At 36.4% G+C, this 14,267-nt stretch overlaps 2 protein-coding genes across 10 annotated transcripts in view; one reads left to right on the top strand and one right to left on the bottom strand.

Annotated features, from left to right (window-relative positions):
* Positions 1-10,937, top strand: part of MINDY2 (MINDY lysine 48 deubiquitinase 2) — a 115,376-nt gene extending 104,439 nt beyond the window's left edge. For all 4 annotated transcript variants that reach the window (XR_016391396.1, XR_016391391.1, XR_016391389.1 and 1 more), the window contains 2 exons: positions 6,333-6,449; positions 10,783-10,937. The gene's annotated coding sequence lies outside the window, so the exon portion shown is untranslated. The remainder of the gene's footprint in view (positions 1-6,332; positions 6,450-10,782) is intronic.
* Positions 1-14,267, bottom strand: part of SLTM (SAFB like transcription modulator) — a 43,990-nt gene that overhangs the window by 2,157 nt on the left and 27,566 nt on the right. For 4 of the 6 annotated variants that reach the window (XM_022579620.3, XM_022579622.3, XM_022579627.3 and 1 more), the window contains 12 exons: positions 13,589-13,707; positions 11,246-11,395; positions 10,928-11,031; positions 10,663-10,829; positions 10,099-10,184; positions 9,725-9,888; positions 7,136-7,316; positions 6,274-6,398; positions 5,264-5,434; positions 4,283-4,597; positions 4,025-4,169; positions 404-564 (listed from right to left, as the gene is read on the bottom strand). In XM_022579620.3, coding sequence (XP_022435328.1) covers positions 404-564; positions 4,025-4,169; positions 4,283-4,597; positions 5,264-5,434; positions 6,274-6,398; positions 7,136-7,316; positions 9,725-9,888; positions 10,099-10,184; positions 10,663-10,829; positions 10,928-11,031; positions 11,246-11,395; positions 13,589-13,707 — 1,888 coding nt within the window. The remainder of the gene's footprint in view (positions 1-403; positions 565-4,024; positions 4,170-4,282; positions 4,598-5,263; positions 5,435-6,273; positions 6,399-7,135; positions 7,317-9,724; positions 9,889-10,098; positions 10,185-10,662; positions 10,830-10,927; positions 11,032-11,245; positions 11,396-13,588; positions 13,708-14,267) is intronic. The other 2 variants (XM_089904597.1, XM_089904604.1) reach the window with 2 other exon arrangements.

The following is a 14,267-nucleotide window of genomic DNA, read 5'->3' as shown; positions in this document are numbered from 1 at the left end:
TGTCCAAAAATTTTGCTAGACCTATTTGAAAAAGGAGGAAGCAGAACATACTTTCAGTTTCTTCTTCCTTTCTAGGAATTTTCAGAATGATAGTGAACAAGAAGATGGTTCCAACATGAAATTAAAAAGCTTCATTATCTACTGGATTCTGACATAAATACCTACCTGTATCGAGACTGATATGCCAGAATGTCAATCAATTAACTTACAATGAGGAATGTTAACTCACAAATTAACATCAGCTGCCCTGGAGATTTTGGGTTAATATGAGGAAATATCTGGGCAGACCTAGGGTTGTTACTAGTTACAATTCAATCTCTCAGAAACTATAATGACCTTTAAGGAAAAGGAAGAAGGTTTGGTTGCATGCTGGCAGAAAAGTCTTAACTGATTAACTACTTACCTTGTATGCTGCGTTATCATGCCTGCTCCTGTCCGGCCATCACCCATTCGCCTTGCATCATGATAGCTAGGCCCTTGAGAAGGTGGACCATGCCATTCTTTCCTTGGTCCACTTGTGTCCCGTCCATGGCGGTCAACCACATGTCGTTCTTCAGGATAGTGCTAAAGAATAACATATTAAAAGAAAAATCAGGACAGACTCCACCTCAGGCCAATTTACTTAAGGTGTACTTTTTTTTTTTTTGATAAATTTATTTTATTTTTATTTATTTTTGGCTGTGTTGGGTCTTTGCTGCTGCACGCAGGCTTTCTCTAGTTGCGGCAAGCAGGGGCTACTCTTCATTGCGGTGCGTGGGCTTCTCATTGCAGTGGCTTCTCTTGTTGCGGAGCACAGGCTCTAGAGTGCAGGCTCAGTAGTTGTGGCCCACGGGCTTAGCTGTTCCGCTGCATGTGGGATCTTCCCGGACCAGGGCTCAAACCCATGTCCCCTGCGTTGGCAGGTGGATTCTTAACCACTGTGCCACCAGGGAAGCCCCTTATGGTATACTTTTAATGTCAGAAGGAAATTAGTAAGATGTGTGAGAAGATGAAAGAATGAATAATATGAAAAAAGGTTTCTATCTACTTTGAACTAAGAAGCTTCTCAGGCTTCAGGGTAGAAAAGGTAGGACAGAATATGATTCAGCACTGTTATTTCTATACCTTCTAGCACCCATGTACTTTTTGACCCTTGAGTATTTCTGGGTCTATATGTAATGCCTGGATCTTCTATACATATGTAAGAAGGCATACTGAGAGGTCAAAACCTTAAGACAAATCAAGGTGGGGTATATGATCAACATGAAAATACCACATAGAAACAGGAGCTGTCATCTTACTGTACACAGTACTAGTTAGTGCTATGGCTCTTACAAGGTCTTACATCCATGACTATGAAGAAAAAGAATAGTGAACATAAAGAAACAAAAGCAGAGAACTAAGGATCTGCAGAAAAAAAGAGTCAAAAGTTATGATAGTTAGCCTGCAGAAATCTGAAGGCGCCCTACAGAGATATGCTGGGTTGGCCAAAAGGTTCGTTCGGTTTTCCCGTAGGATGGCTCTAGTGGCGCTTAGTTGTCTTTAAGTTCATTCAAAACAATTTTGTTAGATTGTATTGTGACAGCTGTCATATCAGCGTGCATTTTAAAAAACCCCCAAATTGGTGAATTTTTGTGTAGCCATTTTAATACTGAAGATGGAAGAAAAAAAGCCACATTTTTGGCATATTATGCTTTATTATTTCAAGAAAGGTAAAAACGCAATTGAAACACAAAAAACGATTTGCGCGGTGTATGGAGAAGATGCTGTGACTGATCAAACGTTGGTTTGGGAAGTACTGTGCTGAAGATTTCTCGCTGGATGATGTTCCACGGTTGGGTAGACCAGCTGAAGTTGATAGCAATCAAATCGAGACATTGAGAATAATCAACATTATACCATGTGGGAGATAGCCGACATACTCAAAATATCCAAATCAAGTGTTGAAAATCATTTGCACCAGCTTGGTTATGGGAATCGCTTTGACGTTTGGGTTCTACGTAAGTTAAGTGAAAAAAACCCTTCTTGACCGTATTTCCACGTGCATTTCTCTACTGAAACGTAACGAAAATGTTCCATTTTTAAAACAAATTGTGACGGGCGATGAAAAGTGGATACCGTACTACAATGTGGATCGGAAGAGATTGTAGGGCAAGCAAAATGAACCACCACCAACCACGCCAAAGGTCGGTCTTCATCCAAAGAAGGTGATGTGTATATAGTGGGATTAGAAGGGAGTCCTTCCAGAAAACCAAACAATTAACTCCGACAAGTACTGCTCCCAATTAGACCAACTGAAAGTGGCACTTGACGAAAAGCGTCCAGATTAGTCAATAGAAAACGCAGAATCTTCCATCAGGATAATGCAAGACCGCATGTTTCTTTGATGACCAGGCAAAAACTGTTACAGCTTGGCTGGCAAGTTCTGATTCTTCCGCCATATTCACCAGACATTGCACCTTCGGCTTTCCACTTATTTTGGTCTTTACAAAATTCTCTTAATGGGAAAAATTTCAAGTCCCTGGAAGACTGTAAAAGGCACATGGAACAGTTCTTTGCTCAAAAAGATAAAAAGTTTTGGGAAGACGGAATTATGAAGTTGCCTGAAAAATGGCAGAAGGTAGTGGAACAAAACGGTGAATACGTTGTTCAATAAAGTTCTTGGTGAAAATGAAAAATGTGTCTTTTATTTGTACTTAAAAACCGAAGGAACTTTTTTGCCAACCCAATACTACAGTCAGAACAGCTTATAGACCAACACCATGAAAACCAAATTTCCAAGGGAGGAACAGGATCTCTTCCCTCAGGATACCTTTTGCAAAAAGGGTATGTGAATGCAAGGGCACTAGTCTACGAGACTTAAATTTTACTGTAACTAAGGCAGAATATCTGGATTATGTAACAAATCTTAAATGTTCTATTCAGGATAAATAGCTCAATGAATTCATCTATTGAACATTTCTACTTACTAGAAACATTAAAACTTAATAAATCCCAGCAGGCCCAAATCCATTTCAAAAATGCTTTGTATGAAATGGAAAGTGCATAGTTGTATTAACTAGAATGCCAAGAGATTAAAAAGTTTTCTGGTAAAAAATGTTGCTACAAAACCTAATATGTATTCAAATACAAAACAGAGCACCAGAGTATACTACAGGCTGAAGGATGAAGACACACATGCACATACACACACACTTCAGAATTCTTTTCTGTATGTAATTTAAGAGAATATTCTATCTCTGCTACTGTCAACCCATATTATGCCAGTATTTCATTGACAGAATGCTTTCAAATCAGGTAAAAGGTTTTTGCTCATTTGAATTGCTAAGATATGTCCTCTGTCGAGATTCATTAACTTCTTAATAGAAAATATTCAAGTCAATAAAGTGTCACAAGAGTCAAAAAGGCAAATACAAAATATTCCACTTACCTACCTTTAAAAATAAAAGAGCAAAAAAGAGACAACTGTTTTATTTCAGTTCTATACTTTAAGCTACTTAATAAAGTGGGAGAAAAGAGAGAGTATTATAAACCAAAAAAACAACAAAAAAAAGGAAAAGGTGAAAGAGAAACACAAGTAGGGGCCCAAGATTTCCCATCCAGTTTGAAAGCCTCAATTTCTTAAAAAAGAAATAAAGGACCAGTCATCATTAGGAAGGCTCATCTACCAAATATAACAATTCTCAAATTTTCGCAGGAAGTTTAACAAAAATTTCAGGGCTACAATCATTTCATCATGTATGTAAGTCAAATCATTACACTGTACACCTTAAACTTACACAGTTCTTTCTGTATGTCAATTATATCTCAATAAAACTGGAAGGAAAAAAAAATTTCAGGGCTAGTATCCTGCTTCTCTGGACTACTATGTTCAGCTACTGACTTGAAAATACAAGAGGCATTAAGATCTTTCACAAGAAACTCTCAATCATTCTAATCTAACTAGTCTAGTCCACACTCAAATGATACTATAGATAAAATGTGTCTCATAAGTCCTTTAAATTTATTTCTGGAGAGTTGACAATAAACCTGCATAAGCATTTACCTGTGCTCCACTTCCTCGGTCTGTGATTACTCCTCTGTCTCCCTCTCTGTTTCCATAGCCTGAAGCATTACTGCGATTCCCAGGGGGAGCCCCTCTCACACTGTGCCCTGATACTTCTCTCCCAGATCTTTCTGGCCTTTCAACTCTGTTAAACAAAATCCAAAAACATACACAATCAAACTCTATTATACCTTTTTTTGAAAAACCCAAATGCATTATAAACCACCACTAGCTAGTCATTAGAAACTACACAAATACCTTGCTTCTCGTTTGTCGGTGGACATGCCTCCTTCACTCTTCCAGGAGGTTGGTCTAGATGGATTGGGCCCTCCTTCTCGAGGATGTCTAGGGTGAGTGATATCAGGCCTGTCATGAATGATCACTGTCCTCCTCTCATCTCGTTCCCCTCGTACTTCTCGCCTGTCTGTTTCTCTAAGTTCGTTTCTTGGTGGTAGAGGCTCATTTCTTCTGGAATCACTGAAATTTTTGGGATACCTTTCAAAACCTGGATCTTCTCTTCGTGCAGAAGGACGTGTTTTTTTCCCTTCACTGTGACCAACAAAACGTTCTCGCCTGTTATCCAAAACAAAGAACACAGGTCCTGAGAAGTACTTACTTGGCCTTATTCTTCTTAACTTTATTTGCATAACCTACACTAATAACACCTTCTTTAAAAATTAACTTAAGATGGAAGAGATATGGGAACATATGTATATGTATAACTGATTCACTTTGTTATAAAGCAGAAACCAACACACCATTGTAAAGCAATTATACTCCAATAAAGATGTAAAAAAAAATACTAAATAAATAAGAATTAACTTAAGGTAAGGCGACCAAAAATAGCCACAATTATTGATAATAACCTATATTCTTTTAAATTGAGCTAAATGTCTGGCATGAAGGTTGGTTTTTTGCCATCCAAGGGAAATTACATCAAGTCACTCAAGTCACTACCAACCTGAGGGATATTTTACTGTTCTTCACAGTTGAGGCCCATCCAAAGTTAACAGTACTCCCACTTAGATAAAACCAACCTACTTAACTGTGTTATATGGTGGCCTATAAAACTAATGTTGAATACTGAATCACAGTCTCATTAACAAATACAAAAACCAAACATATGATTTGTTCTGAACACTCAGGTATGACCTGTACTTAAGATTTTAACTGAGAACCAAACTATCACTAACAAGGCTCATATACCAAATACAGCATTTTTCAACATAATTTGTTTACCTTTCAAAAGATGAAGACTGTATTGATGAACTCTCAGGAAACCTGCCCCTCTCTCGGTGATCAAAGTCATTAAATCTATTCTGTTGTCGAGAGTAGTCAGATCCGTGGCCGAATCGTGCATCTGTATCTAGAGACAACTTTTTATTCTCGCTCCAGTAAGGATCATCTCGCCTTGAAGAAAAATATTTGCTTGTTTATATAAATTAGTTTTACAACAATCAAATAACACTTACTTGGAGTCATACATACCACATGCTAGGAACTGTGGATACAGAGGGCTAATAAACTCAAGACAAAACATTGTTACAAGAACAAGCTAGCAAAAAATTGTTGTTATACAAAGTCATATAGTTATTAGAGGAATTTCACAGGAAAGAAAATAGTTGAAAAATTGTTTGTTTTCAAATTACTAAATGGAAAAGACAAATAAGATAAACACTTGATACCATTTTATGATAAAATTCTAACTAGGTGTATACAACCTTTTTGGTTATATGTAACTTTGGAAAGGTTAGAGGGGTCAGTCCCAAGCACAATTCATTCACTCCACTTATTTCTCAACACTATCAACTAAATCTCACAGAATGTATAATGAGAAAATTAAATGACTATATTGTATTTTGAAATCTATTAAGAGCCATGAATGCAAACACATACAGAATCTATATTTTAGTCTTCCCAAATTTATGACTTTGATTTCTGTACCAGCTGCACTACCCTGTAAGAATTTTCAAAATGGGTCTGAGTTTGAGAGCCATTGCTGAAGTCTACCATGTATTTCCAGTCATAGTGGAAAAACATTTGCATTAGGAAGGGAAACAGAAAGAAGAGCAGACTCTTCTACTTGACAATGCACTGGGTCCAATTCAATACTGCAATCATTCCCATCCCTGTTGATCATGACCCTTTACTCCAGTGATGGGTGCCTGTACTCTCCAATTCTAGAGTTAGTCTTAGCTTGGACTAAGGAATAAGATAGTAAGCTACTGTTGAAGAAAGTAAGCAACTACCTATGATCTACATCACGTGGGCGTTTCAAAGAATTCCTTTTTTCTTGTTCATAACGAAGCTGCTGCTGTTGCCTTCTCAGTTCCTCTCGTTCTCGAGCAATACGTTCAGCTTCCTTACGTCGTTCCTTCAGACAACATAGAAGGAAGAACCAACCAATGCAAAATGAAAACATAAGGTAAGTATATATGCAACTTTGTTTTAATCCTGTCATTAAGAAACCATCATAGGCAAGCACCAGGCAAAACACATACCTGGGACAAATAAAAAATTCTGACTTCAGTAATTAGCAATCTAAGCTATGACTATTGTTCTGCAACATTAAAATTGACAGAGACTGGGTGTTAAAAGCTGGCAATTTTTTAAATTTGGAAGGTCAAATTTAGTTTAATAATTTTAAACAAAAGCACCTAAAGGGAATTAGAAATAGAGTTCTTAATACGCATGAAGATTAAGTGCCTTAAAACCTTGGATGCAATTCTGCAAAGAGAGGCGTTATTTCCTTCCAGCCTTGGGAAATCACTCCCACTATAATATGTAAGGAAATAGTTATTTTCTAAGAATGGGATAGTGACAGAGCCTGGATTACAACTACTCTGGACTCATAGTCCTATGCTCAGACTATTAGGCTGCCATGATATTGCAGAGCTCGAGGTATTACCAATTGGCTAGAACAAAGTCATGACTAAATGTATTTTTAACTAGCACCTAATTCACTGTTACCTTTCAGGGACACTTAATAAATGCTCATTAGCTAAACTTATTCTATAGAAGCTTTACAACATGTAAAGCAAATTTTAGGGCAAAAATCACAGGGTTTGAAAAAGGTCAGTTATTTAAGATGAAAAGATTTTCTGACTGCACCTGTTCAATACGAATGCGTTCCCTTTCCAAGCGTTCGCGTTCCATTCTCTCTCTCTCTAGTTTTTGCCTTTCAATTTCTAGGCGCTCTCTCTCTCTCTGTAAGCGTTCCCGTTCTTCCCGTTCACGAATTATTCTAATGCGTTCTCGCTCTCGACGCTCTCTTTCTGCAATCTCTCTTCGTCTAACAAAAATCAGTATTTAGAAATACTTAAATTATGCTAGCACTGTGTGAAAGAGAATAGCTTTTGAATTTGTATTTTTCCTTGAGGTTGGCAATTTTAAACTTCAACTCATTCTAAGTAGTTTTAATGTAATTGGAAAGAGAACTCAAAATAAAACTTTAAACAGATTTCAATACTGTCACTTATTTATTAAGACTGTCAACTGAACAGCTGAATTTTATAGAGTAGTTGCCTCTTACATGATTCCTGTTTAAATAAAAATCCCACTATAACAGCCCATTAATTAATCAACATTTTTAAAAGGAGATATTCTACATACATGAGTTTGCAAAACTACAACTTCTACTGTTTTTGATAGAAAAATAGGATATAGTCTATCTCCTTAAAATCAGGTAGGCCTTATTTTTGATAACTTGGGATCATAACCACCAGCATGAATTACAGCCAATGCTGTATATAATAAACGGTTGCCTCAAAGCCTCTTTTGGAGTGTTCACAGCCCATAATAGATGGCTCCAGGTAACATGCTTCTTTGATTCAGGAGGTAGTTCAAATGTTTGCTCAACTAAATTAAGTTATTATATTAAGACTTTTAACAGCTTTTGGTTTTTTTAAAAAATCATTTCCTTACTTTAAGGCACCCAGTGTATTTTGTCTACCACCATGTCTTCCCCTAGTAACCCAGTGGTTCTCAACGGTTCAGTACTGCCCCCATGGAAATCTGAGGAGCATTTTTAATTATCACAATGACCATGGGGCGGTTACCAGCAATCAGTGAAGGGGACCAAGGATTCTAAATATCTTCCGATGTGTGGAATAGTCAAGATAGTTCTGCATAACAAAAAACTGTCCAACACTCCTAATATACCTTTCAAATACCATAATGGACATTCATGTCATCAAAACAAAATCACCTCTAGAGAAAAAAATCTAGCTCTAGAACTTAACTAATTTTTAATAAATGCTAGGTTCATTTGCTTTTGCGTGGCTTTATGTACACTAAAGTTTCCAGGAATGCAACTCCATATAAGTAAGAGGGAAAATTATACTTTCTTGAGAACTTCACCAAGAGTTGTTCACCATTTCAGATATCATGTCATAACGTCAACAACACTCCTGGTATTTGACTCACCAATATGACAAACCGGTATCAATCTGTGTTTGTAGCTGTCACATTCTCACTGAGTCTTAAGAAGGGTGCAAACATCTGACTACTTCATTAGATCTTCTAGAGAGTCATGCCTAAACATTCATATCTGGAATATATGCTTCATTATAAATTACTTTCATTTTTCCTTCGTATCACAGTTAAGGCTTTATATTGATATTTTTCGTATATTTGTATAGGTAGGTATATTATATACCAATTTCGTTTCAGATTAGTAAAGAAGGTGCTGCGACTCTTTTGTTTACTATGAAAGGGGTGCTGGTCTAATGGGTTTGAGGAGTGCTGCCTAATAACTCCCACTCCCACCCTCCTCTCAACTTGTGGTCCTCTAAACAGGAGGCTAAGCGTGCTGAGACCTCTTCCAACAAAGGTTCTGAGTAATGCAAGGGTTATTTCCTTTAGGTAAACTGTGTGGCAATCACAGTATTATTTAAGTTGCTAAAAGTATCTCTGGTAGTTCCGAGCACTCTTGTGAATGAATAGATGAAATTTCATGGTAAGTGACCATTCGACAGTATAGGTTAATATTGGGAAATTTATATTATGAAACACTTTCACAAGAATATTTTAAGTGGCATCCAAAAATTGATATATGAAAGCAAACTGGCACTCATGATGAACTGTTGAGATATTGCCACTAAAAACAGAAATGTTTTGTTCTCATTTTGTTTTAAAAAGAATGCCTGCTTTGGGACAGAGCTTGAACACAATAAGGTTCACAGGGTTAAATCTGCCTTCACTTGGTCTCTAATTCAAAGTACAATAAGTTTTCCCTAAAATGTCAACATATTATTTGACCACTATAGCTTACATTGAGACTATCCTATCTCAAAAATCAATTTTTCCTTTAAAGTCATGTTTTTTATGGCGGCAGCTTTGGAGTAGAGGAAAGAGCATTGGACTTGGAGTCAGAAGACTTGGGTCTGAGTCCCGACTCTGCCACTCATTAGCCATGTGGCATTGGAAGAGTCATTTAGCCTCTCTGGGCCTCCATTTTTTTCACTTATATAATGGACATAACTAACCTTACAGAACTGTCAAGACAGAGATAATAGATGGAAAGGTATTTTGTAAATCGTAAAATACTATGCAAACTTAAGGAATCAGTAGGTTTTACTGCACTTCTTAAAAGTGACAAATATCTTTCTGTAGGAATACCATTTCCAGAAATCTGGTTTATAACTAGTGTTAAAGATGTACCTATAGTTAAAGACAGGTATAAACAGACTCTTTTCCTACCTTCGAAGTTCCATTGCTCGTCGCAATCTTTCAAAACGAACTAAATGTTCTCTCAATCTTTGTTCCTTCATCTTTTCAAAAGGCAAGATGTCTTTCCTCCTGTAGTCTTTGTCCCTTTTTTTATCTAAGCTAGCTCTCTCCTTTTCCTTGCTTCTTCCATGAATCTGTAGGAAAAAAAATTATAACAGGACTACAAGTTAAAATAATTTTGTTTTTTCAAGTTGAGCTGGTCATTTAAAAAGCCTAAATGAGTAATGACATTCCCCTTTTCTTAGGTTTTCTGGCATGGAAGTATGCAAAATGGTTAGAGATACTGACTTAGCTTCTTTTGTGAACAGGTGGAATAGTATACAACATCCATCTCAGAGACTTACTTTCTCATATCTTCCCCTTCTTGATGGCCTACAATGATCTCCTTTAGTTTGGTCTAGTATTACCATATGTCCTGGACTCTTTGAACCTAAGAGGAAAAAGAAAAAAAATTAGATAAGCAAATGTCTAAAAATATTTCAGTAAAAAAGAAAATATAATGTAAAAATGCTGAATTCTTAGACAACCAAATATTCATAAACGAATACATGAAATAAAAAACGTATTCTATGAGAACTTAAAGGTAAAGAGCTTTTAAAGCTTGATCCGCTAACATAAATACTTTCAGAGATACCAAAAGATCAATTACATATCTATTACTCATTGACCGTTTTCAGCCAGCCCAGATTTAACAGTAAATGGGCTTAGGTGGAAGAAGACATCTGTTTCCTAAAAGTGGAAAAGGAGAAGACAATCAGTCTATTAGACCTCCTTTTCTACCACAGTGACATCTAATAACAAAGTTTAAATATTTATCTGGATTGTAATCTCAAGTTTCCCCTTCCACTGTAAAAATTAAATTGTAGGATGCATTAGAAAGGGATTGAGAAGAAAGATGCATAGCATACTTATTCGTTTCTTTTCTTCACTTTTTTTAATCGATTCTGAAGTTTGGCCACTTGATCCATTATCACTCTTCTCATCTTTACCTTCTATTTTCTTAGTATCCTTGCTTTCTTTTTTTTCAGGTTTCTCAGATGACCTCTTCTCTTCTTTTTTGACTGAGGCTTGTGTCCTGACCATACCACAACACGCAAGAAAACAACAAAATGAGGACTACTTCATCAGTGTACCAAGAAAGTCTATATGCTTATCAACAAAGTAAATCCTTACTTGCTACTTCTATCACTCATATTTTTTTTGTCTCCAGAACTTCTTGAACTACTCTTTTCATCATTTTCTTTCTTCAATTCTTTCTTAGAAGGATCACCTTTAACCTGAAAGGTTTAAACAGAAAAAAATATGTGTTTTAACGTTACACTTTTATGTTTATAAAAAGTATGTTGATGGTAGAAAATTTGGAAAACAGAAATGAATATATAAAATTAAAAATCATTCCTAATTCTACTCCCTACCAGTGTAACATCTTTAAATTGAAAATTACTAGCCCTCAAAGTAACCTCCCTTTTATAAACACTTAAGCAAGCTTACTTTTTCAACAGAAATTAGCTGTCCATGCAGCTCAGTGCGATGAAGATGTGCAATACATCTGGACACCTCTGTGCTTGAAGACATAGTTACAATGCCATAGCACTTGGCCCCAGGACTTCGAGCATTTGTGACTACCTTTGCACTCAGAACCTGTAAAATGAGATTATACTTTAGAAAGTTTCACAACTTTATAACCACATACATTTCTAAATAGATTAAACTTCAGAATGAAGACTATTCAAATTAAAGGATATGTTCAGGATGTATAAATTCAGGATAAAGGATAAATTTAGGACATATATTATTCTATGATCACCATCTACCTTGCCTGTAAGTACTCAGTAAATATTCAGGGGAACAATTTAAAATGTCAAAAAGCAATTTAACCTGCTTTTAGTTATTTCCTTTTTTTTCCTTTCAAATACATTGCCAAAACACAGTCACATCAATGAAGTAATGGCACAATTAACGGAAGCAAAGAAATAATATTTTCAATTAGATTTGGGTCAAAAATTCCCTATCAAAGGCTCACCCTGAATCTCTTAAAGATATTTAAACAAAAAGGGTTAAGTTCCTAGAAAGTGTCTAGATAAGTGTTAACACTTTTCTATAATGGGTCTTTCAAAAATAAAGAATCTGCCACATGTAAAAAAGCAACCTTAAAAATACACCCTAGGGCTTCCCTGGTGGCGCAGTGGTTAAGAATCTGCCTGCCAATGCAGGGGACAAGGGTTCGAGCCCTGGTCTGGGAAGATCCCACATGCCGTGGAGCAACTAAGCCCGTGCGCCACAACTACTGAGCCCGCGCACCTAGAGCCCATGCTCCGCAACAAGAGAAGCCACGACAACAAGAAGCCCGTGCACTACAACAAAGAGTAGCCCCCGCTCGCTGCAACTAGAGAAAGCCCGCGCACAGCAACGAAGACCCAATACAGCCAAAAATAAAAACAAATAATTTTTTTTAAAAAACACCCTAAAAACACACCCTAAAAAGACACACTTCCCATCTATGTACTTTTAAAATGTATACCAGTATAAAAGTGACAAATAATTTCAATTCTATAAAATGAATAAGAGAGACAAGGCAGGGGTGGATGAGTGAGAAGAAAAGCGAGAACAATGTAGTGCTGAATAAATAGGAACAGGGACGCAGTGTCAGGAAGAGGAACGTAAGGAATTTAGGAGGCTGTATGGTGTAGGTAGCTGGTAGCTATCAGCTTTTATCTCAACTCTGGGAAACACTGACTTGCCCCAACAACAGCTTAATTCTTAAGCCCGAGGTCCTTGTTATAAGTACATGGTTTCCTAATATAGTTTTAATCCTAACAAATGCCAACATCAAAATACCGTTTTTACAGCTCTAACAATAAATTGTTGAAAATAGAACCAAAAATACACCACAGCTGATCATGGGACCACAATTCTCAGTGTTCTGTATCTGACATCTACAAGAACCTCCTTAATGTGCAGGTAACTCTCTAATTAGAAGAAGAAAAAAAAACTCCCAAAATCAATAAGATAGATTTTTGTAACACTCATTAATGGCTATTTACTGTTAATGGTCATTAATTTAATAAATATTTGAAAGCCTACCATGTGCACACATAGTATAGTAGATAAAGATCCCTGCTATCAAAGAGTTTACAGCAGAGTAGGTTATATACGATGTATCAATATATTGTACACTAAAATGTAAAGTAGAAAATAGTGAGTGCCCTAAGGGATGCAGATCAACTGCAACTTAATTCAACAGACATTATTTGAATATTCAATTCATTTAATCATTGACTATTTTTCTCTTGTTAGGGCTCCCCTCATATGCCAGAAAAAGTTCTCCTGATGAACCAACCACAGTAAAGCCTCCCTTTGCTAACACCCTGCACTCTTCCTTCACAGCACATATCAAAACTTCTGATTACGTTTCACCAGTTTTACATTTTTCACCACCACTGTACTGGAATTTGTATAATGAGAAGGACCACATCAGTTTTGGGGGTTTTTCCCTCATATTCTATATCCCATTGCCTAATATTAATCTACCTATATTTTCCAGATGACCAGATCAGCCTCAGCAATTCTAGGTCCAAGAAATATCATGATGAATGTGATGAATCAGAATCCTTGGCTTAAATGGGCTCAAAATATGAGCTCTTAATAGAAGATTCCCAGGGCTCAGAGTGAGATTATATGATGAAACTCACCATTACTACAGAACTCAATAATTATGCCTGTAACAGTCCTCAGAGAGACAAGAAACTAGATTTTATATATACTGTTTTGAATATAACCTGTATTTAAAATGGAGATACCAGAAAGATGGATAAAAAGGTAAAAAGAATGTACCTTTCCATATTTGCCAAAGAGGTTCTTCAGATCAGCAGCTTTGGTATTAGAAGAAAGTCCACTAACCCAGATATTTTTAGTTGAGCTTCCACTGCTACCACTAGTACTACTTGTACTTCCTAGAATAGATTTAATATCAGAAGTTTAAGTATCTCAATTGGAATTTTTTTAACACATTAGGGCCATATTCTTCCAAAATTATAATACCCTCTAATGTTGATAGTACAACTTTACTACATCAAAATCCTACACATCTATTATTAAAATCAAACACAATAAGAGATAATACAAACATGTCTGAACATTTGTACATTTCCTACTGCACGAATTTTAAGACAAAGTAGGCAAAAAAATAAATTACATGTCTTGGACTTTTGCTGTTAAGCTCAATAACTTATACTCAACCACTGCACTGAATACAGGGAACCAGGAAGTAGTCATCTGGGAATGTACAGACTGCTTAATTACCTACATCTGTGGTGGGCTTTAGCTCCTGAGAACTTGGGAGCGCAAAGGGAAAAGTCAAACAAAGGGATAAACTGTTTTCAAGAATCTGAATGTTTAATAACAAAGACTAGCCAACCACAGTTCACCTTCATTCTCTATCAGAGAAAGGGTAAGAGAAAGTGGGAATTACATGCAGCTGGATAACTCTGTATTTGAAAAAAAAAAAATCTTC

The sequence above is a fragment of the Delphinapterus leucas genome, chromosome 2, assembly GCF_059928025.1.
Source record: "Delphinapterus leucas isolate spDelLeu-1000000601 "Yukka" chromosome 2, BTC_Dleu_Yukka2, whole genome shotgun sequence".
Taxonomy (NCBI): Eukaryota; Metazoa; Chordata; class Mammalia; order Artiodactyla; family Monodontidae; genus Delphinapterus; species Delphinapterus leucas.
The sequence above is the reverse complement of the archived record's forward strand: the minus strand, read 5'-3'. Positions and strand labels throughout refer to the sequence as shown.